The sequence below is a fragment of the Neoarius graeffei genome, chromosome 1, assembly GCF_027579695.1.
Source record: "Neoarius graeffei isolate fNeoGra1 chromosome 1, fNeoGra1.pri, whole genome shotgun sequence".
In the NCBI taxonomy this organism is placed as follows: Eukaryota; Metazoa; Chordata; class Actinopteri; order Siluriformes; family Ariidae; genus Neoarius; species Neoarius graeffei.
The window spans coordinates 24,800,258-24,820,959 of record NC_083569.1 but is presented as its reverse complement, the minus strand read 5'-3'; the positions used below and the strand labels follow the sequence as shown (position 1 = coordinate 24,820,959).

General features: G+C 42.2%; 1 protein-coding gene, 4 non-coding genes and 2 pseudogenes across 5 annotated transcripts; 5 read left to right on the top strand and 2 right to left on the bottom strand.

The window, feature by feature from the left end:
- Window positions 1-3,121: 3,121 nt before the first annotated feature.
- trnav-cac (transfer RNA valine (anticodon CAC)) lies at window positions 3,122-3,194 on the bottom strand. The gene has a single exon. It is a non-coding gene; the product is annotated as a tRNA-Val (tRNA).
- An 87-nt stretch (window positions 3,195-3,281) lies between these two features.
- trnag-ucc (transfer RNA glycine (anticodon UCC)) lies at window positions 3,282-3,353 on the top strand. The gene has a single exon. It is a non-coding gene; the product is annotated as a tRNA-Gly (tRNA).
- A 2,671-nt stretch (window positions 3,354-6,024) lies between these two features.
- On the bottom strand, window positions 6,025-6,179 carry LOC132896942 (U1 spliceosomal RNA; annotated as a pseudogene).
- Window positions 6,180-9,342: 3,163 nt separating this feature from the next.
- On the top strand, window positions 9,343-9,457 carry LOC132895886 (U5 spliceosomal RNA). Its single transcript, XR_009655873.1, has one exon. It is a non-coding gene; the product is annotated as a U5 spliceosomal RNA (small nuclear RNA).
- Window positions 9,458-9,645: 188 nt separating this feature from the next.
- Window positions 9,646-9,824, top strand: LOC132898788 (U2 spliceosomal RNA; annotated as a pseudogene).
- Window positions 9,825-12,604: 2,780 nt separating this feature from the next.
- On the top strand, window positions 12,605-19,574 carry LOC132884326 (carbamoyl-phosphate synthase [ammonia], mitochondrial-like). Its single transcript, XM_060918160.1, has 4 exons — window positions 12,605-12,685; window positions 15,220-15,409; window positions 16,900-17,057; window positions 19,566-19,574. Exons 1-4 carry the CDS (start codon window positions 12,605-12,607, stop codon window positions 19,572-19,574), a joined length of 438 nt encoding a protein of 145 aa, XP_060774143.1.
- Window positions 18,318-18,390, top strand: trnat-agu (transfer RNA threonine (anticodon AGU)). The gene has a single exon. It is a non-coding gene; the product is annotated as a tRNA-Thr (tRNA).
- Window positions 19,575-20,702: the final 1,128 nt, after the last annotated feature.

Sequence of the window (20,702 nt, the reverse complement as noted above, 5' to 3'; positions counted from 1 at the left end):
TCGACAAAATACACACCGATGTACATCACATTCTAGACAGATGTTTAACGTGCGCACAGAATAATCCATCTAAACCAGGCGCGGTACATCAGCACCTTCCCATACCTGACACGCCGTTCCAGGAATGGCAGATTGACTTTACTCACATGCCAAAACAGGGCCCCTTTAAGTATCTCTTGGTCATGGTCGACAAATTTTCACGATGGGTGGAGGCTTTCCCTTGCGGGAAAGAAGACGCTCGCACGGCGGTAAACAAATTGACGCAAGAAATCATTCCGCGTTATGGCCTCCCGGTAGGGATAGACTCTGACAAAGGTACGCCGTTCACCTCTAAGGTGACACAAGAACTGTGTAAAGACTTAAAAATCCTTTGGCGATTCCACATCCCGTACCATCCACAATCCTCCGGCATTGTGGAGCGCGCAAATAGAACAATCAAGGGTAAGCTGCGCAAGGCAATGCAAGAAACCGGCACTAAAAACTGGGTACAAATTTTACCCTTAGTCCTCGCTGACATGCGAATGACCGCTCAAGTGGCCCTCGACAACCTGTCTCCGTATGAGCTCGTGATGGGCCGGCCTTTTCCTACACCCTGGCGCAGAGGTATGCAGGCTATAGGAACGAGTGATCTTGATGTACATCTCAGTGAGTACGCCGTGGGTCTCATGCGGGTGTTGGATGAGTACTGGACGAGACTAAATTCCAAAAAGCCTCCCATTCCTGAGGCACCCACTCACCCCTTTGAGGTAGGGGATAAAGTGTTGGTAAAGAAATTTGCGAAATTAGGCGCTCCTTTGGAGGAACCGCCCTACAGTGAACCCACGGATGTGCTCGCTGTAACTCGAACGGCTGTACTAACTGACCTTTTTCCACAGTGGATTCATGCCAGTCGAATAAAGAAGGCTCCAATGTAATAGAAATCTATATTGTTGATGCTTAACAGGTTTTTGTGTTTCAGAAAGTTGCTGTGACAATAGCTGACGGCCTTTTCAGGGATCCCCTTTCCAGCATCCGGAGTGATCCGGTTTCGGCTGATCTACAAAGAGGGGATGGTCGGTGCGTCCCGCAGACTTCTGAACTGAGGAATCTGGAAGACACGTGAGCCTGGGCTACCTTCAACTATCTACATCCTGTGGACACAGAAAGAACAAAGTCAGTGACCAGTATGACTTTCCTTCTGGTATTGGTCTTAGTGCTTGGAGCAGGGAATCCCGCTCAAGCCAGCCACGAGGACAACGTTTTTTGGCAATTTGCCAACTGGACTGCTAAACAACATACTAATGAATCATGTTATGTCTGTCATTTAATGCCTGTGAGCTCAGCATCTGTGTCTCTCGCTCCTAGGTCGCAGAACGGCTCGTTTGGCGCCTTACAACAGTTAGCTCGCTCATGTTTAACTTTGGTGTGTCTGGGAGGGTATACAGTTAATCAAACACACACTCATTCCGAATTCTCTAACCACTCGCAGGTAAAAGGCTTGCACAATTGTCACAAGAACACGTCGAATAACCTAACTGATTGCTTAAAATCTATACGAACGATGCGGAAGTTTTGGATTCCAGAAATGTTTCGACCTCAAGGGTTCTCGGCTCAGGTACCACCAAAATTTGTGTTCCCAGTGTGTGTAGAACGACAGGGAAATACGAACTTTTCATTAGGACTGCTCTCCCGACAGCATTGTGGAACAATCCTGGATGAGTATAATTCTTCGAGTACATATGAAGCCTATCTTCAAAATGCCACATGTACATCTTCCCGGAACTGCTCTGTCATTGCCCCCGACATAGTAGGCACCGACCCGTTAGGCGATGATTGGTATTGGGTCTGCGGGACAAGAGTTTATCTCTCCCTTCCATTTATGTGGAACGGACGTTGTGGTCTAACACAATTTAAAAGCAAAATCATGATTGTCTTGCCATCAGGTAAGTCTCCGGGACGTCCGCGCACCAGGCGTTCTGTAAGCGACGATTCCTTCCCGCCGCCCGAACATCAATTAGAAAGCAAATGGAATAAATTCTGGCAATCATTAGTTCCCCAATACGGTCTAACCCAGGTCTGGAATCAACTGGAAGTGACTCACTATCGTCTGGCTACCTTCGTTAACGCCACTAACGCCGCCATAGAAGGCATCCGTGTCGAGTTAACAGCATTGCGCTTAATGACTACTCAAAATCGCATGGCCCTGGACATTTTCCTCGCCAAGGAGGGTGGTGTCTGTGCTATGGTAGATGATTCATGCTGCACTTTCGTCCCCGCTAATGATGATCCGAGTTTAGGTGACATTACACGTCAGCTAGAAAAAATGCGACAAGTAGCCCATGATTTAAAAATGGACGAGCAGGCCAGCTCTACTTGGGGCTGGGGGTGGCTGCATGTCCTCTTTGGGGGACTGGCCCCATACATCTCTATGATTATTCCTGTACTGGTGATTGGTCTTCTCGTTTGCATATGTGGCCCTTTTCTGTTTCGTTGCTGTATGGATAGGATCTACAATATGATGGTTGCGCACTCTGGTTACACCCCTATGTCTGCCAATACATTAGAGTCTAAACTGTAGTTATACTCTGTAAACAAAGTATAAAAGAGGGGATTGTAAGATTGTATGTGTGTTCTCGTGCATAGCTGTACTGAACTTATGACCCTTTCACACCCTGGTAAACGTGCATAATCGCGAGAACATACTCTTTTATTTTCTCTGTACCTTCTAGTTTCGCTGAAACCACATTCCTGGTTCCTCCTGTTCTAGGGGGTGTATGGTCTGCTCTTTCATGTATAATAAAAACGACTCCTTATCTGGCGAGTTGACCTTGTGCCCCCGAGCCCCTTACTTATCTTGTCACGCAAGCTTCTGATGTATATAAACCCTGCTCTCTGTGTGTATCACTGAGCAGTGCCTGAATAAACCAGATTGATTTAACTCGTGTGGTTTGTTTCAACCCTGCTCCAGAGCGCTCTTACGTCAACGCATCTGAACTGAGACAGACACAGGTTCTAACAGTGTCCATACCTTGGCTGGTGAAAAGCAAACACTTCCGTAGTTGGCACGGTCAGAGCAGAGATCACAGCTCAGCAGTCACTCAAAAAATAAATAAATAAATAAATAAACAAACCCACCCACCGCTGTTTCTGCCCAGTTTCAAACCAGGGACCTCTCGTGTGTGAGACGAACATGATAACCACTACACTACAGAAACCTCAGCGCTTGGACAGAGAAGCTGTTGCCTGGGCCTCAAGTTCAGAAGCAATGGCACATAGGCATCTGTCCCCAGGCCAGGCACGCAGCATTGGTGGTATAGTGGCTAGCATAGCTGCCTTCCAAGCAGTTGACCCGGGTTTGATTCCCGGCCAACGCACGCCCTTTAACGCTTCGTTTCTCTGATGAAAGGCAGAGAGCGTGGCCAGGCACCCTGGAGGAAATGGCAGCAACGGATCGGTTGCTTGTCACTGCCTTGCCAAGGAGGTGACTGAAGGCCGCTCCTTCTGCTTTCCGCTCGCATTGTATGCAGTCGAATGGCATCGGTTTGCGCAAACCTGGGTGTGCTTCAAGGCGTGCTTGTCTTTCGTTGGCGGCAAGCTGCTTCTTTGCATGTTTTCCACAAACAGAGGACTGCACAGTCACGGTTTGAGAGTCAATAAGCAAATGTGTCTGAATGTTGGCCGGCAAATACTCGTTGAGACATGATGAAGCATTCCAGAGTCAATGCCACTTTGCAGCGGTCTGATGCTGTGTGCAGCCCTGTTGACCTGACCTCACTCCATAAATGAGCAATGAAGTGGCAATTGAGAACACCACCTCCCCATGATGAATTGCAATGTCCATGCTTCCACAGTCAACAGAAATGCAGATCGTGCCCTATTTTGTTTATAAAGCAGCCGTCACAGAGCTTGATGGAAAACCAGAGAGGCAGGGAAACCGTGCAACCGAGGTTTTGTCCCGACGGTCGTCTGCACCTAGGAGAACATGACAACCACTAAGCTACAGAAAGCAATCCGGTCACGTTAAGGGTCTGTCTTTCTGGCTGTGTCGAGTGTACCTGATTTTAGCAAGACGATAACTGGAAGTGCCGGCAAGGGCCTTTCTGTGCGGAGTTTGCATGTTCTCCCCGTGTCCGCGTTGGTTTCCTCCGGGTGCTCCGTTTTCCCCCACAGTCCAAAGACATGCAGTTTAGGTTAACTGGTGACTCTTAATTGACCGTAGGTGTGAATGTGAGTGTGAATGGTTGTCTGTGTCTATGTGTCAGCCCTGTGATGACCTGGCAACTTGTCCAGGGTGTACCCCGGCTTTCGCCCATAGTCAGCTGGGATAGGCTCCAGGTTGCCTGTGACCCTGTAGAAGGATAACGCAGCTAGAGATAATGAGATGAGATAACTGGACGTTAAGGGAAGCAGAGCTCAAAAGGCAAAGTATGGCTCTGCCAGGTTTCTCAGGAGCGTCTATTCGCTTGTCAGGTGAAAGGGGAAACCACTGCACAGCAGAAAACACGCAAAGCTTTTTCAGCGTCTCGGTTTGGGACTGTTCCAAAAGGCACGGACGGAGCAGAGATCACAGCTTGACATTTGTTCGCCGCCAAGTTCAAAAAAATGAGCACCGATTCTGCCCAGTTTCGAATCGGGGACCGTTCTCGTGTTAAGCGAACGTGGCAGCCACTACAGAAGAAAGCAAATATCTGCTATTTCTGCAAATCTTATGAAGACAAGGAGGCTTAGGGACCAAAGCGCAGCGTGTTAAGAAAATTTACCTGGCTCCGCATGTTGCTGGTGTTTTCGTTCTGCTCGCACAGCTTTCTGACCACCAGGGAAGAAATAACAGAACAAAGCTTGCAGGCAAGCAATGTGATCCACCATCTCTGGACTACTGTTTACTTCTGCTGTGCACTGTGCAATGCCTTCTGTCGATGACGCATTCTTGATGACAAATTTCTGCTGAAAACTCATGGAGACCCTTGCTCATGCCAAGGTTCCCAGAAGCCTGACCTAAACCCGTTCAAGAACACGTTCCCTGGTGGTCGGAAATCCGTGCAAGCAGAGTGAAAATAACAGCAACATGCGGAGCCAGCTACATTTTCTCCACATGCTGCGTTTTGGTGCCTCAGCCCTCTTGTCTTCATAAGACTTCAAACACATTGTGCAACCTGCACTCCAGCACACAACGTCAGGGGAGGGGAAAGAAGGAAGGAAGGAAATAAATAAATAGGCAGCACGGTGGTGTAGTGGTTAGCACAGTCGCCTCACGGCAAGAAGGTTCTGGGTTTGACCCCGGCGGCCAGCGGGGGCCTTTCTTTGTGGAGTTTGCATGTTCTCCCTGTGTCTGCGTGGGTTTCCTCTGGGTGCTCCGGTTTCCCCCACAGTCCAAAGACATGCAGTTAGGTTGAAGTTGGGCGGCCTTGGGCTGGGGTGCCCTTGAGCAAAGTACCGAACCCCTGACTGCTCCCCGGGCGCTCTGGGCTGCCCACTGCTCTGGGTGTGTGTGTGTGTGTGTGTGTGTGTGTGTGTTTGTTCACTGCTTCAGATGGGTTAAATGCAGAGGATGAATTTCACTGTGCTTGAAGTGTGCATGTGACGAATAAAGATAGATAGATAAGCCACCAGCTCTATTTTTGACTCTGTCAGGGTTATGGAAAAGAGGAGAGAGCAGGAACGCATTCCCCCACTTTCAGAAATGATACAGTTGATATTCCTGCATTTGAGAAATTCACAAAGATCTGCACAACCCCAGTGAAATTCCCTCCATCCACAGTGCATCCTCAATAACCATTTCCTGCTCAAAACTCGTGGAAACGCTAGCTGGGTACTGAGGATAAAAAAAAGCCTGAACAAAACCTGTTTCCTAGTGTTCAGAAACCCAGCAATACACAGAACCAGAGAGATTTTTTCCACACATTAACCTTAAGAGCACAGCCCTCCTTGCTCCTCAAAAACTTCAAGCAGCCAGTAGCTCTTGATATAAAACGCCTGAACACCAAAAAAAAGAAAAACTTCAAAAAGACAAACAGCTCTATCTTTGATTCCAACAGATTTATACAAAAGAGGAGAGCACGAACACAGTCCCCCACTATCAGAAATTATGCAGTTGAGGTTTCTGCATTTGAGAAAGTTTGCACAGCCTGAGTGCAATGGCTGGGCCTCACTTTGTGCAAACCACCTTTTTGATCATGGTATTGCCCCTGCCAAGTAAATATAAGATTCTTTACCTGGCTGAGATGTAACCCTGCAAGGGTGTAGGCTGCTCCATGAGGGCAGGCAAAGCATCCGAGCAGGGTTTTGCATAATTTTTGGCCCCCCCCTTCCAAGTTATCACAAGACACTGGTGGTGATTTCATGTGCGCTCCCTCTACTGGTCAGACAAGATATGGACCCGACAAGACTTTGCACCGACCTACACGTAGCCCTTTCCCACCAACAGGGAACGGGTTCCCTTCTGGTTCGTGCACCAAAGTTTGATCCGTTCGGAGCATTTTGATCAAAAACCCATTGGTTCAGACAGTGGTTTAATTGCCTTTTGTAAGGAGGAGGAGCCCTTACACTCACAGTGGTCAATATCTCTCAAAACATTTTTATTTATCACACCATTGGTTTAATACATATTTTATCAACTTATGGCCTACTTATTTATATCTCACATCAGTGAACATATTGCTAACTTATTAAGCCTATGTTTCACCATCAATCTACACTGTAATTTGTAAAACTTATTCACAATATACACCACCAATTCACATATTAGCAATAGTTATTTACATCTCATCAATCTACACTATTATTTGCATTACTTGTTTACATCTCACACCATCAATTCACATATTAACAATAGTTCTTTACATTTCACACCATAAATCTACATCAATCAAATCAATTGTTTGCTAAACTTACTTACATGTCATATCAAACCACATATCAGCAATAGCCAGTCATTAGTCAAGTCAAGTCAAGTCAACTTTATTGTCAAATATGCTATACATGCTCGACATACAGCACAGATGAAATATCAGTCCTCTCTGACCCACGGTGCAAACTGGCAATGCAATAAATAAAAATAGAATAATTGAAAAAAACAAACAATATAAACAGTATAAACACTCTAGATAGGAACTAGACATAGACTAAACACTCAAACAGTATAAACAGTATAAATAAACAGTATAAACACTAGATAAGAACAAGACAGACTAAACACTCAAACAGACAATATAAACAGTATAAACACTCAAGATATGAACTAGACTAAACACTCATACACACACATATAAATTGGTACAAATAACCAAACAGTCAAGGGCACTTGAGGTATAGCAGGTAAACATGAAATAAGCAGTATAAACAAACTAGCAGCTGTTAAGGTGAGGTAGTGCGGAATAGTGCAAATGGGCGAGGTAAAGTGAGATGTGCGGTCCCTGAGTTCAGTGTGTTAATGAACGATGAGATGTATGTGTGTGTGTTGGGCGGGGGGACTGTGAGGATGACATATCAGATGCTGAAGGGGGGTGTGCGAGCAGAATCTGTGGCGGGGGGGGAGCTGAGCCTCTTGACTGCCTGGTGAAAGAAACTGCTCTTGAGCATGCTGGTTTTGGCCCAGAGACTCCGCAGTCTCCTCCCCGACGGTAGCAGGCTGAAGAGGCTGTGAGATGGGTGGGTGGGGTCACCTGCAATCCTGATGGCTTTGAGGGTGAGGCGGGAGTTATATATATCCATAAGAGAAGGGAGAGAGACACCAGTGATCCTCTCAGCTGCTCTCACGATGCACTGCAGAGTCTTGCAGCAGGACACGGTGCAGGCGCCGTACCACACGGTGATGCAGCTGGTCAGGATGTTCTCGATGGTGCCTCTTTAGAATATGTGCATGATGGGGGCCGGGACTCTTGCTCTCCTCAGTTTGCGGAGGAAGTCCAGACATTGTTGGGCTTTTTTGGCCAGTGATGCGGTGTTGTTGTTCCAGGACAGGTCTTCAGAGATGTGCACACCCAGAAACTTGGTGCTGCTCACCCTCTCCACTGCAGCACCGTCGATAGATAGTGGAGCATGCTGGGTGTGCTCTCTCCTGGAGTCCATAACAATCTCCTTCGTCTTCTCCACGTTCAGATGGAGTTTGTTGTCCTTGCACCACATTACAATTTAATTTACAACTTTCCAAATAAGACTTAGATCAAGTTTCTCCTGCCTTTCGTGTCTCTGTCTACATGCTCCTGGGGAGACTCCCAGAGCGTCTGGGAGACTAGGGATGTCTGAATCATTTAATTTTGTTATTTAGTCTAGTCTTAGTACCCCACAGCAACCTCATAACTTTGGCCGACCAAAGTAACATTGGATTGGGGGTCGAGCGTGCGAGCCAATGGAAAAGTCCAGGCTGCCAGTTCTCACTATCACGAGGGAGGTTTGCTAACGCTCCATGCGCAAAGATAGGTTAGCGGGCATCCATTAAATTAGCTAACTCAATTTTCTGATATTTACCTAAAAGCTAAAAACACAGAAAACTTTTTTTTTGTCTGACTTTTACTAGACTTAGAAATAGAATATTATTAGAACATCATCAGAGGGTCTACCATTGGCAATTTATAATAGTCATAATTGACATTAACATTGACTTTAGGCATATTAAAGTATGGTCTATAGTCACTGGACTTATCTAGATCTGTTACTATTAATAAGATTTAATTGACACAAAACATGATTATTCATATATACACGCTCAAGGGCACTTCCACCCAACTACAGTACATGTCTTTGAACTGTGGGGTTAACCAGAGCTGACACAGGGAGAACACACAAACAGGCCCCCGCCAGCCGCTGGGCTCAAACCCAGAACCGTCTTGCTGTGAGGCGACAGTGTGAACCACTCCATACCCCTGCTGCACTAGTTGTTTTTAAAGCCTCCCCGTCAGGGAATCAAACCCCGGTCTTCCGCGTGACAGGCGGAGATACTGCCCACTATACTAACGAGGATGATGCAATAACTCTCATTTATCAATAAAAAATGTGGTATGGAAAGCACTTACTGCTGGGGTCAACAGCGTTCCTGTCAATAATCAAACTCCAGCTGATGTTTTCATATTTAATTTATAGGCCTACATCCGTGATATTGGACAGATCACACAGCACTCAACTGTTCCTTTTCAAAATTCAACACCCCCACCCTGCTTATCTATCTATCTATCTATCTATCTATCTATCTATCGATTGATCGATCGATCTTTCTTTCAAAAAAGCTCGTTGGTCAGACATTTCTCTGCCTGTGTGCAATGGTTAAGAAAGCTGTAAAGGTGTAAGAGATTGGCCCAGGCCACCTTACCCTCTACCAGCTTTCTGCACCTCCAATCCAGTGTCACTAACCTGATCCAGTGTTAAGTGCAGCTCAGGTTTCTCTTCATTGACGCATAAATCTTTCGCCTTTTACTAAAGATTTCCATGGAGAGAAATGTTAATGAGTTCAGTATGTTTTTGTCGGCTTTGCTCTGGCGGAGTTGAACGTTTTTAGTCAACAAATATTAGAACTATTGATCTTTTTGCATAAAAGCATCTCCTACACGCCTCAAAAGCCGATGTCTCTCTTCAAAAGGATCCAGCTGTTAGGGGCGGAATCTAGCTGTGTTTACCTTTCTGGATTTTAATATGTGGAAGTGGTATATTTAAAGCTATTCACTGAAGTAGTTTATCATTTTTCCGCATTTTAACCAGTTTCGAGTGTAATATTTATTCTAATCAATTTGATATCTGATTTGTTCTCTTAACAAGAGCGTTATATCAAGCAGATTTTTTTTGGAACAAGGAGTTGGGATAGGGGTTTGCTCTTTCGGCTTCATGTACTAACCTGATGTTGTAGTACCTCTATCTTTGTTCTAGAAAAAGTTTATTTTTTCTTATTTGATAAATGGGTTTTTTAGAGTAGAGAATAAAAATAGTAGTTTGGTCCTTTTATTCTATGCTCTCGTGTGGTATTATAGTAGATTTAGGAATGGTTACCTTATTTTAAAAGAGAAAGAAAAAAATCTTTGTTTTGTCTGCCCTAACTTTTTCCCTATTTTCTGGTTTTCTCCATGCTCAACAACAGTGTAGAATTGGGTGTGGGCGGTATGGGAGAGAAATGTTAACGAGTTGAACGTATTTTTGTAGGCTTTGCTCTGGCAGAGCTGAATATTTTTGGTTATCAAGTGTTAGAACTATTTATCTTTTTGCATGGAAGCATCCCCACATACACTCTACAAGGCGATGTCTCTCTTCAAAAGGATCCAGCTGTTGGAGGAGGAGTCTAGCTGTGTTTGCCTTTCTGGATTTTAATATGTAGAAGTGGTATATTTAAAACCATTGACTGCAGTAAATTATTGCTTTTCGGCCTTTGGGTTAAGCGCAAGCGTGTTATTTATTATTAATCTGATATGTTCTGTAAATGAAAGCAGCTTTTTTTCTTCCACTACTGTAAGGAGCATTAAAAATATTTTTTTATCTATCAAATTGCTCAGATTTTCAACAGATGTTCCTGGACCCGGGATTTGTTCTGCTAACCTTGGTCCTACGTTTACAAAGTAATGGTTGAAACTATTAATTACCACATCCATATTATATTCATCTTTGTCATTATTAAGAAAGTACTTTAGATAATTTAAAGATCTTGACCCATTTTTTATAATACTGTTCAAAGTGCTCCAAATTACTTTGAGATTATTTCTGTTATCGTTTAATAATTTCTTATAATATTCTTTCTTAGCAGCCCTTATAATATTAGTTAATTTATTTTTATATTTTTTTATATCTATCCTCTGCCTCTTTAGTTTTCTGCTTTATGAACTCTCTATACAATGTATTTTTCTTTTTATAGGCATTTTGTAAACCCCTTGTAATCCATGGACATACTGTATGTTTGACTTTTTACTTTATTGAACAATTGGACAATTTTTATTATATAATGATATAAATATCCTCAAGAATTCCTCATATGCTTTATTTATGTCTTTTAGTCGGTATATTTCATCCCAATTTTGTGCCAGCAAGTCATTTCTAAAAGTGTTAATTGATTCCTCTGATCTAAGTCGTCTGAAAAGTTTTGTGTTTTCTGATTTATTATTCCCAAATTTTGTTTCATAAACTGAGAAAACTGGTAAATGATCACCGATATGATTTATCAATAGTCCACTTACTAAATTGTCATTAAAACTGTGAGTGAATATATTGTCAATGAGGGTGGCTCCGTGTGAGGTGATTCTGCTGGGTCAAGTAATTTTCGGGAAAAAGGCCATACTGTACATTGTGTTGATAAAATTGTCTGTCATTTTGTGTTTATTTGGATTGAGCAGGTGAATATTGAAGTCTCCGCATATGAAAACTGTTTTGTGACTCACTTTTGAAAACATTTCCTCTATCCAGTTATTGAAGACCTCAATACTAGAATCTGGAGCTCTATATATACAACTAACAATTACATTTTTATGTTTCTCTCTGCAAATTTCAACTGTTATGCATTCCAGTGTGTTGTCAATTACTGTTGATATACTTTCCATCACACTGAATTTCAAGTCCCTATCCACAAATATGGCCATGCCCTCTCCACTCGTGTTTTGTCTATTTATGTAGTTGAATTCATAGCCCTCCAGCTCAAAGTCCGTGCCTTTGACGTTATGTATTCAAGTTTCAGATATTGCTACGATGCTGAACAGATGCGAAAACTGATGTAGATATTCCTTGATGAGATTGAAATTTGCATACATGCTTCTGCTATTGAAGTGGATAATTGAGAGTTTGCCATCAGTTTTAATGCTCCGATTGAACTGTTCATCAGTGTAATAACAGCAGTTGTTGTTAATGGCAGAGAAGAAATTATTGTCCCGGTCTATATCATATTCCAAATCCTGTGATTTGTGATCAGTGTACACAAATGATTGTAGTTCCAGTAAATCCTGTTCCGTAATCCTCTGAGATGTGTGGCTTATGGTCCCGCTCATGATGGTCACTGATACTTTTCCAGGTCCTCGATATTTTTAACAACCAATACTTTGGCCTCCTCAGGTGTACCATTTAGCTTAATAAACACCCTGCAGTTTGTCATCCAAGTATTCTGAATTTTCCTCTGTTTCTTTAAGGCATGTGCATTCCTGGCTATATCTGCATTTTGTTTGGTCAGATGCTCGTTTATGTAGACCCTGGATCCCTTTAGCTTGTACGCTTGCTTTAATAGTGCAGTCTTATGTTTCCTGTTGACAAACCTCATGATGATGGTCTGCTTGTCGCTGGTGTTCCTCCTTGGTAGCGGGTGGCAAGCCTCAATGTTATCGCAGTCCAGGTGAATTCCCTCGGACTGCAGGAAAGCAGATACCTGTTGCTCCATGGAGCTCACATCCAGCTCTCTGGCCCCCCCCCCCGCTGATAGCTTTAATCAGCGGGGGGGAGCCTGGGGAGCTGGATGATAGATATTTGGGCTCCGTGGAGCCCGGGGAGCTTTGATAAATATTTGGGTTTAATCCAAACAGTGGCTGTTTTCACAGATGTGCTGCTTTGAATGTGGCAAAAGAAATTTGATCTTGACTTGGCTGAAAGTGCAGATGATTCAGATGGTTTGCAAAATGACAAGAAAGTTTTTCTCTGTAAAATGCAAACAAGGCAGCAGTTGGTGTTTCGGAAAATGCGAGCAGTGGTCCCACTACTGCTTGCATGCAAAGCAAGTGCTCTACCACTTGAGCTAATTCCCCTGCTGTGTTTAAGGGTTTGTCCAACTAACAACCACAAGCCCCCCAACACTGCCCTTCCTGGCCTGCTCGTTGCTCTCTGGAACCATGCCTGAGTTTCCATTGGTTGTTTGTTTATTTTCACATGGGCGACTGCACAGAAGTGGACTTTTGTTCTGGAGGAGTGTATTCTGACTCCCATTTGCATGAATACCAGGTGGTAAGCTTCAAGGGTTTTGCCACTAAAACAACCCAATCTCCTCACATGGAGTCCCTGGGATGCTTCTCACACTTTTGGGGCATGCCTCAGGAAGCATTTGTTGCTTCATTGTTCAATGAGAGCAGTTGGGTGGAAAGTGGTGAAAAGTGCCTTTTCAGGATAGCAGCTTTAAGAATACAAGCAGGTAAGCATCATATTTTCAGTTTGTGAAAGCTGTCTCAGCTGACTTTGCACTCGAGCGAGAGTTAGAATTTCATAGTGGATGGTGGGAATATGACAAGCCTGTTGAAAAATGTGAGTTGGAGATACTGAGGTCAGTGGGCAATTCAAGAAAGAAAGCCAAGCAAACTGAAAGGAATCTGTGATAGCTCACCTTCGGAGCTCATCAGAGGAGCATATCAGCAGAAAAGTAGCGTGCAGTTAGTTGATTTGGCCATTGTTGCAAACAGTGCCAAGGTTGTGGGTTTAATCCAAATAGTGGCTGTTTTCACAGATGCGCTGCTTTGAATGTGGCGAAAGAAATTTGATCTTGACTTGGCTGAAAGTGCAGATGATTCGGTTGGTTTGCAAGATGACAAGAAAGTTTTTCTCTGTAAAATGCAAGCACAGGGGCAGTAGGTGTTTTGGAGAACGTGGGCATCGATCCCACTACCTCTTACATGCAAAGCAAGTACTCTACCACTTGAGCTAATTCCCCTGTTGTGGCTAAGGGTTTGTCCAACTAACAACCGCAAGCTCCCCAACCTGCCCTTCCTGGCCTGCTCATTGCTTTCTGCAACCATGCCTGAGTTTCCATTGGTTGTTTGTTTATTTTCACATGTGCGACTGCACAGAAGCAGACTTTTGTTCTGGAGGAGTGTATTCTGACTCCCATTTGCATGAATACCAGGTGGTAAGCTTCAAGGGTTTTGCCACTAAAACAACCCAATCTCCTCACATGGAGTCCCTGGCATGCTTCTCACACTTTTGGGGCATGCCTCAGGAAGCATTTGTTGCTTCATTGTTCAATGAGAGCAGTTGGGTGGAAGGTGGTGAAAAGTGCTTTTTCAGGACAGCAGCTTGCTTTTCACCAGCAGCTTTAAGAATACAAGCAGGTAAGCATCATATTTTCAGTTTGTAAAAGCTGTCTCAGCTGACTTTGCACTCGAGTGAGAGTTAGAATTTTATAGTGGATGGTGGGAATATGACAAGACTGTTGAAAAATGTGAGTTGGAGATACTGAGGTCAGTGGGCAATTCAAGAAATAAAGCCAAGCAAACTGAAAGGAATCTGTAATACCTCACCTTCGGAGCTCATCAGAGGAGCATATCAGCATAAAAGTAATGTGCAGTTAGTTGATTTCGTCATTGTTGCAAACAGTGCCAAGGTTGTGGGTTTAATCCAAATAGTGGCTGTTTTCACAGATGTGCTGCTTTGAATGTGGCAAAAGAAATTTGATCTTGACTTGGCTGAAAGTGCAGATGATTCGGCTGGTTTGCAAGATGACAAGAAAGTTTTTCTCTGTAAAATGCGAGCACGGGGACAGTGGGTGTTTTGGAGAATGCGGGCATCGATCCCACTAGCTGTCTCAGCTGACTTTGCACACGAGCGAGAGTTAGAATTTCATAGTGGATGGTGGGAATATGACAACCCTGTTGAAAAATGTGAGTTGGAGATACTGAGGTCAGTCAGCAATTCAAGAAATAAAGACAAACAAAGTGAAAGGAATCTGTGATAGCTAACCTTCGGAGCTCATCAGAGGAGCATATCAGCATAAAAGTAATGTGCAGTTAGTTGATTTCGTCATTGTTGCAAACAGTGCCAAGGTTGTGGGTTTAATCCAAATAGTGGCTGTTTTCACAGATGTGCTGCTTTGAATGTGGCGAAAGAAATTTGATCTTGACTTGGCTGAAAGTGCAGATGATTCGGCTGGTTTGCAAGATGACAAGAAAGTTTTTCTCTGTAAAATGCGAGCACGGGGACAGTGGGTGTTTTGGAGAATGCGGGCATCGATCCCACTAGCTGTCTCAGCTGACTTTGCACTTGAGCGAGAGTTAGAATTTCATAGTGGATGGTGGGAATATGACAACCCTGTTGAAAAATGTGAGTTGGAGATACTGAGGTCAGTCAGCAATTCAAGAAATAAAGACAAACAAAGTGAAAGGAATCTGTGATAGCTAACCTTCGGAGCTCATCAGAGGAGCATATCAGTCTAAGCTGACTTTGCACACTAGCGAGAATTAGAATTTTAGATTTGATTCTAGTATGATCTTTTATTGCCATGATGGAGTTTGTGGAGGAAATGCAGCTGTTGCTAATTAGACCTGTTGCACTGGAACAGAGTAAATATCCACCCTGTTGCACTGTGTGCAGGAGGAGAACCTGAAGACGGTGCTGATGAACCTGACCAGTGCCTCGGTGCAGACTAACAATGTGGGAACCAAGCAGGCAGACACCGTCTACTTCTTGGCCATAACACCCCAATTGGTGACGGAGGTGGTCAAAGCTGAGAGTCCGGATGGCATCCTGTTCTCCATCGGCGGACAAATGGCACTCAACTGTGGTGCGACCTGTTCTGAATTATATCTCTACATGTGTAGATATAGAGTGAGAGCTACAATTATCAACAGTACATAATTACTGACACCTTTTCAGATTTACCAATTGAAAACAATTTTACAAAGGTGAGTTTCAGTTCCAACAGTTTTTATTGGTTAATTAATCAACCGGAAGACACCCCTCGCCCTTTGATCTTGTCGTCTGATGACTCGTTATCTGAGATGGAATTTTTTTTTAGCACGATGAGCAAGTTGAGGAAAACCTGGATGCTATCATTGCATGTAAGTATGGTGGAAAGATCATGGACATGTTTTTACTTCTCAAATTCACCGATATTTCATGATATCCTTGTCGAAACCTACTTTGTTTCTTACTCTTTCATTTGACAGTCGGCATTTTGTATCTTATCATGCGTTTGAGAAGTCATGTGAGGTGTTGATCATCGTGATCACTTTCACCGGTGTCCACCATTATCGACACCTTGTGGAATTAAGTGACATTTACAACTGTTATGGATTGATCTTTGTGTAGCATTGTTGAAGCAGATGAAGTACTTTAAAAAATATATAAGTGCTGTGATTTATCATAATTTTTTCCTGATTCATAACAGAATGGAATGCTTAGAGAGTATTTGGAATCTGATTGAAATAAATAGAATTAGACCAAAATCAAATTCCTAGTGTATATATATATATATATATATATATATATATATATATGTGTGTATATGTATTATAAATTACATGCTTGAAATATTCAGGTTTTTCTATTCCATTTAGAATTTTTTTTGCAGTTTGTTGTAAATATCTACCATATATTACAATATCAGACATTTTATATTTTTAGATATAGAAATATAAAGTTTTGGTTCGAGAACTGACATGCGACCTTTTACCTGGATTTTCATGTGGTTATAATATCAATTGCCTGTTGACATTTATTGGTAAACTACAAACCTACAAAAATTAATACAAACGACAATGAGTGATTTAACAAAATTTAATGTACAAAAGTACTTAGAAAGTGGGTAGAAAGTGGAACAAAAAGATTTTCTGACACAGGTTAAACATTATCAGTTCATTTGTTTACAACCATTAGGATTACTTCCTCATTTACCTAAGCACTGACTTCGATATATTTATATAAAACATATTTTGGACTTAATACAAGTCTATATAAAAAAATTAAATAAAAACTGTTTTGTTAACTTAATTCCACCTACCATTTAAAAAAAATAATTCTCATCTCAATGTCAATAATTGTGGAACGGTGTCGATAACTGTGGAACGGTGTCACATCATCTGACATGCTAAGTAATCGGGAATCAACTTATTTTTTTCCAGTGTAAGTTTGAGTGACTATTCATGCACAATTTATGTATTGAAAGTCTCTTCTACTTTTGCAATGGCCAAAAGATCATTAAGGTGTCGATGATTGTAGCCGCAGGTCTAGTTCTGGATACTTAAACTTACGACCTACGATACCCTGTGAGAGGAGTGGTGCTGTTTCAGATTGGCATGCTGCAGCAGTACAGTGTGAAGGTTTTGGGCACACCTGTAGAGTCCATCATTGCCACAGAGGACAGACAGCTGTTTGCTAACAAGCTGAAGGAGATCGATGAGAGGATCGCCCCCAGTGTGGCTGTGGAGTCAGTGAGCCCTGCTCTTCTCTCGTTACACTCCACACATGTATATCCAATATCCAGCACACGATATTCCCAGTCACCCGCTTTTAAAGGCCTATATAGATCAAATGGGTGTGCTTTTATACGAATATTTGCATGTGTAACATTATTTATGATAATATTTACTCAGCATGTAATGATATATTGCAATGATAAATCATGATACATATTTATGACAATTTGAATAAATGAATTACAAAACAATGTCAACTGTGAACTACTACTCACTTACATATACCCTCACTCTCGCTTATATCAGAATACAAGCAATTGAAGGAATAGGACACTTATTATGAATGTTGACTTCAACAAATAATTAACCCTGAAACAAGTAAGTAAAGAGCGGTGTTCAACCCAGGTATTTCAAATAGCATCCTGGTAAACCGTCATTTTGAAATAGCATTTTGCTTCTTGAAATAGCGTCTAAATCCACCCTATAAATTTCATAAAGACATTCAGTCGGTAAACAGATAGTCGATGTGCGACAGACTTGAAAACGGTATACACAGTATAGAACACCAAGCTGAAGTTTGGTACTAAGTGACTATGATTTGTGGTTGCTGAGAAAAAGGGTGTTTCGGATGGACGGAGATACAGACGAACGGACAGAGGTAAACCAGTATATCCCCACTTCTTTGGAGTGGGGGTATAAAAAAATGAATTGTAATTATCAGGCTGTGTAATCACAAAGATAGATAGATAGCTCCCAAGCTGGGAATTTTTGTTGCAGCAGCAAGTTATCAAATATGTGAAAAGAAAAAGACACACTGTGCAACATAAAATAGAATTAAAAAAAAGAACAAGTTGACTTTGCAATATACAGATAAAAATGTAACAATAAAAAATAGCTATATATGCACTTTGTACATGTGACTGTGCATTAATAGTGCTAAAATCAAGAATTGTGATGAATGAAGATAAAAACTGTGCAAAAGTGTCAGTATTGAACAGAAGACAAATAAATAAATAAAAACAAATCAACTCAAACAGTGCAAATGACTAATGACAGTAAACCCAAAATTTTGCCTCTTCAGGTAGCTTTTTATTTCCTTTGCCATGACCCGGACTCGAACCGGGGTTGCTACAGCTACAATGCAGAGTACTCACCACTATACGATCATGGCAAACTACTCGGGCAATTGGACACTTACTTTCAAGACCATACCATGCATAATTTTCAAGTTCTGCTCCAGAAACAAAACCTCCCCCTCAGACTAGCATCACTATGTGCTCCATAGCTCAGTGGTGAGAGCCCTGGTCTAGTAAACCAGGGGTTGTGAGTTCAAGCCTCACTAGAGCCTGTAAGGGACATTTTGAAGGTGGAAAGATGATCCAGATAAAAGAGGGGATATTGAGAACACTGACACCAGAAGGTGAGCAAGTACTACTCATGATTTCTCATCACCTGAAGATCACTTTCTGCTGGTGAGAATGGCCCCAGATGGACAGTTTGAAGATCAGTGAGATCACTGTGGATGAGATTGAGGACCTGAAGGTGTCTTTGGTATGCAATTTCTGCAAAGCACTTTGCACTCAAATCTCCATCAATGCACATAGTCAGGTGGTATTTGTTTATATTTGGAGGCTATTTTGCAAGATTTACCAAGTCTTGTTTTTGGTAATAGTATACAAGTTCAGATATAAATTCATAAATCTGGACTTCTTGTAATGTTTGTAGGCTGCTGTTTCATAGTTAATTATGCAGGGGAACTTTGTGCATAAAAAGATCCCTGAAACCACATGTACGAAATTGGTATAAAAGTATTACATCATTAATATGCAATTATTATATCCATAATAGCGGAGCTCCCAGCGGAGCACCATACCTAAGAAAAAATGGTAAACCCATCGAGTCGATTTTTTGTGACATGTGATGTCATTTGCGCCAATACCTTCTTTTATGTCCCCACGGCCTCTATACTATTCTCTGCAGTGATGTGCGTTCTTGATACCGATTCTTTTGAAAAAGACATGAAAGCTCTTCAAATTCATCCTCAATCTTTGGTTGGTTGTCTGAGAATGATTTAGAACCTATAGCCACAGAGAAAGAGGCGGACGAATACACAAGCCAAGTCACTCGTGAAAAAGAAGAGCAACAACTGCGCCAGCTGTTTTCTGGAACCCGGGAAGTTAATACATGGTACAAATCATAGTTTGCTATTTTTTTTTAACTGATTTGGTGTTCAGCTTTCACAGTTATGATGCAGCAGTGTCTCTTTCTAATTGTGACCTTTGTAAGCTCACTTGCTCGGCAGAAGGCTCAATAATGGCAGTAAATAGACACTTACTCTCACTTTACAGTGCTGGAGCTGCAGGAGCAGGTGGCGCACAACAGGCAGGAATTTGTTCGGATTCACCTCCAAAACTAAGTTGCTCATAAAACTACCAACCTTTTCTGGTTCTAACAGAACCAATTAGGACCATGTAAGTACACAATTTTCAGTGGACCTTTGCCACTTGATTTCCTTGTGTGCAGGAAAAGTGATTCAGTCACATTAATTGCAAAATTATGATTGTTTGTTGTGCTTTAGTCAATATTTCTCCATCCTTGATAGCCTTTCATTAAGAAATTTGAGTAAGTTCAGCAATTTCTTGCTAATTATGATAGCAGACAGCTTGATCCGACTATCCTCGGTATCACAACATTTGCTACAGAATTTGTCTCACATGCAAAGAGAATTTAATTATAGCCCTGGTTGAACAGAGCAAAATCAGTAAAGCCATAGAGATTTTCTGAAGAAAGCAAAAGTAACATGAACCTGCTTTCCTCCACACATCTCATGCAACCATCTCAAACGTTGACACTTTATTTTGGCCTGTTGGTCTAGGGCAGGGGTGGGGAACGTTTTTCCTATCAAGGGCCATTTCGAGTTTTATAACATCCTGTGGGGGCCAAACTAAATGTTTTAACCCATAACCTCTGCTGAAAATTTTAAGATGCAGCCCATTTATTTTAGCTTTCTTTCATGCTATTCAAATAAAGCAACTTTATTGTTGTAACTTTCTCTTTTATCCCTTTTTAATCTTCCCATTTTCTTTTTAAATTTTATCTACCTCTTATTGTTTTAATGCTCTGTTTTTAGTCTTGTGTTCTTATTGATTTTATATGTCCTGATGTAAAGCACTTTGAGCATTTTATGTAATGAAGATGCTACAATATAATAATATTTTACCAAGTTTTATTATTACATGTGGCCGATCTAATGTGAAGGCTGGAACTGTTTCTCTTTGGCGAGGCGTCTGATGTCAGATGGTAGAGATGACGATGCTACTCGCAGCTGGTTTTCCAGGTTTGGGTCAGTCAGTCTTGAGCGGAACCGATTCTTTGCAAGGGTCAGTTCTGAGAAGAACTGCTCACAGCAGTAGGCTGTCCCAAACAGTGATGCAAAGCAGAGGAAGGTTGTTGTACCTAGCTTTGAGCTCATTGTTGCTTTACAGCTCAGTGATTTCGTGCTGTAGGTTGTCAGGCACATCAGCTGGTTCCACATTGAATGGTGTTGCAAATATGTTCAGGTCCTTCTTGTAACTTCTCATCAGCTGGAACCTCTCTCCAAAGGCCTGGAGTAGTTTTGCACACTCCCCAGCATATTCAGATGTCACAGCAGGCTTTTGT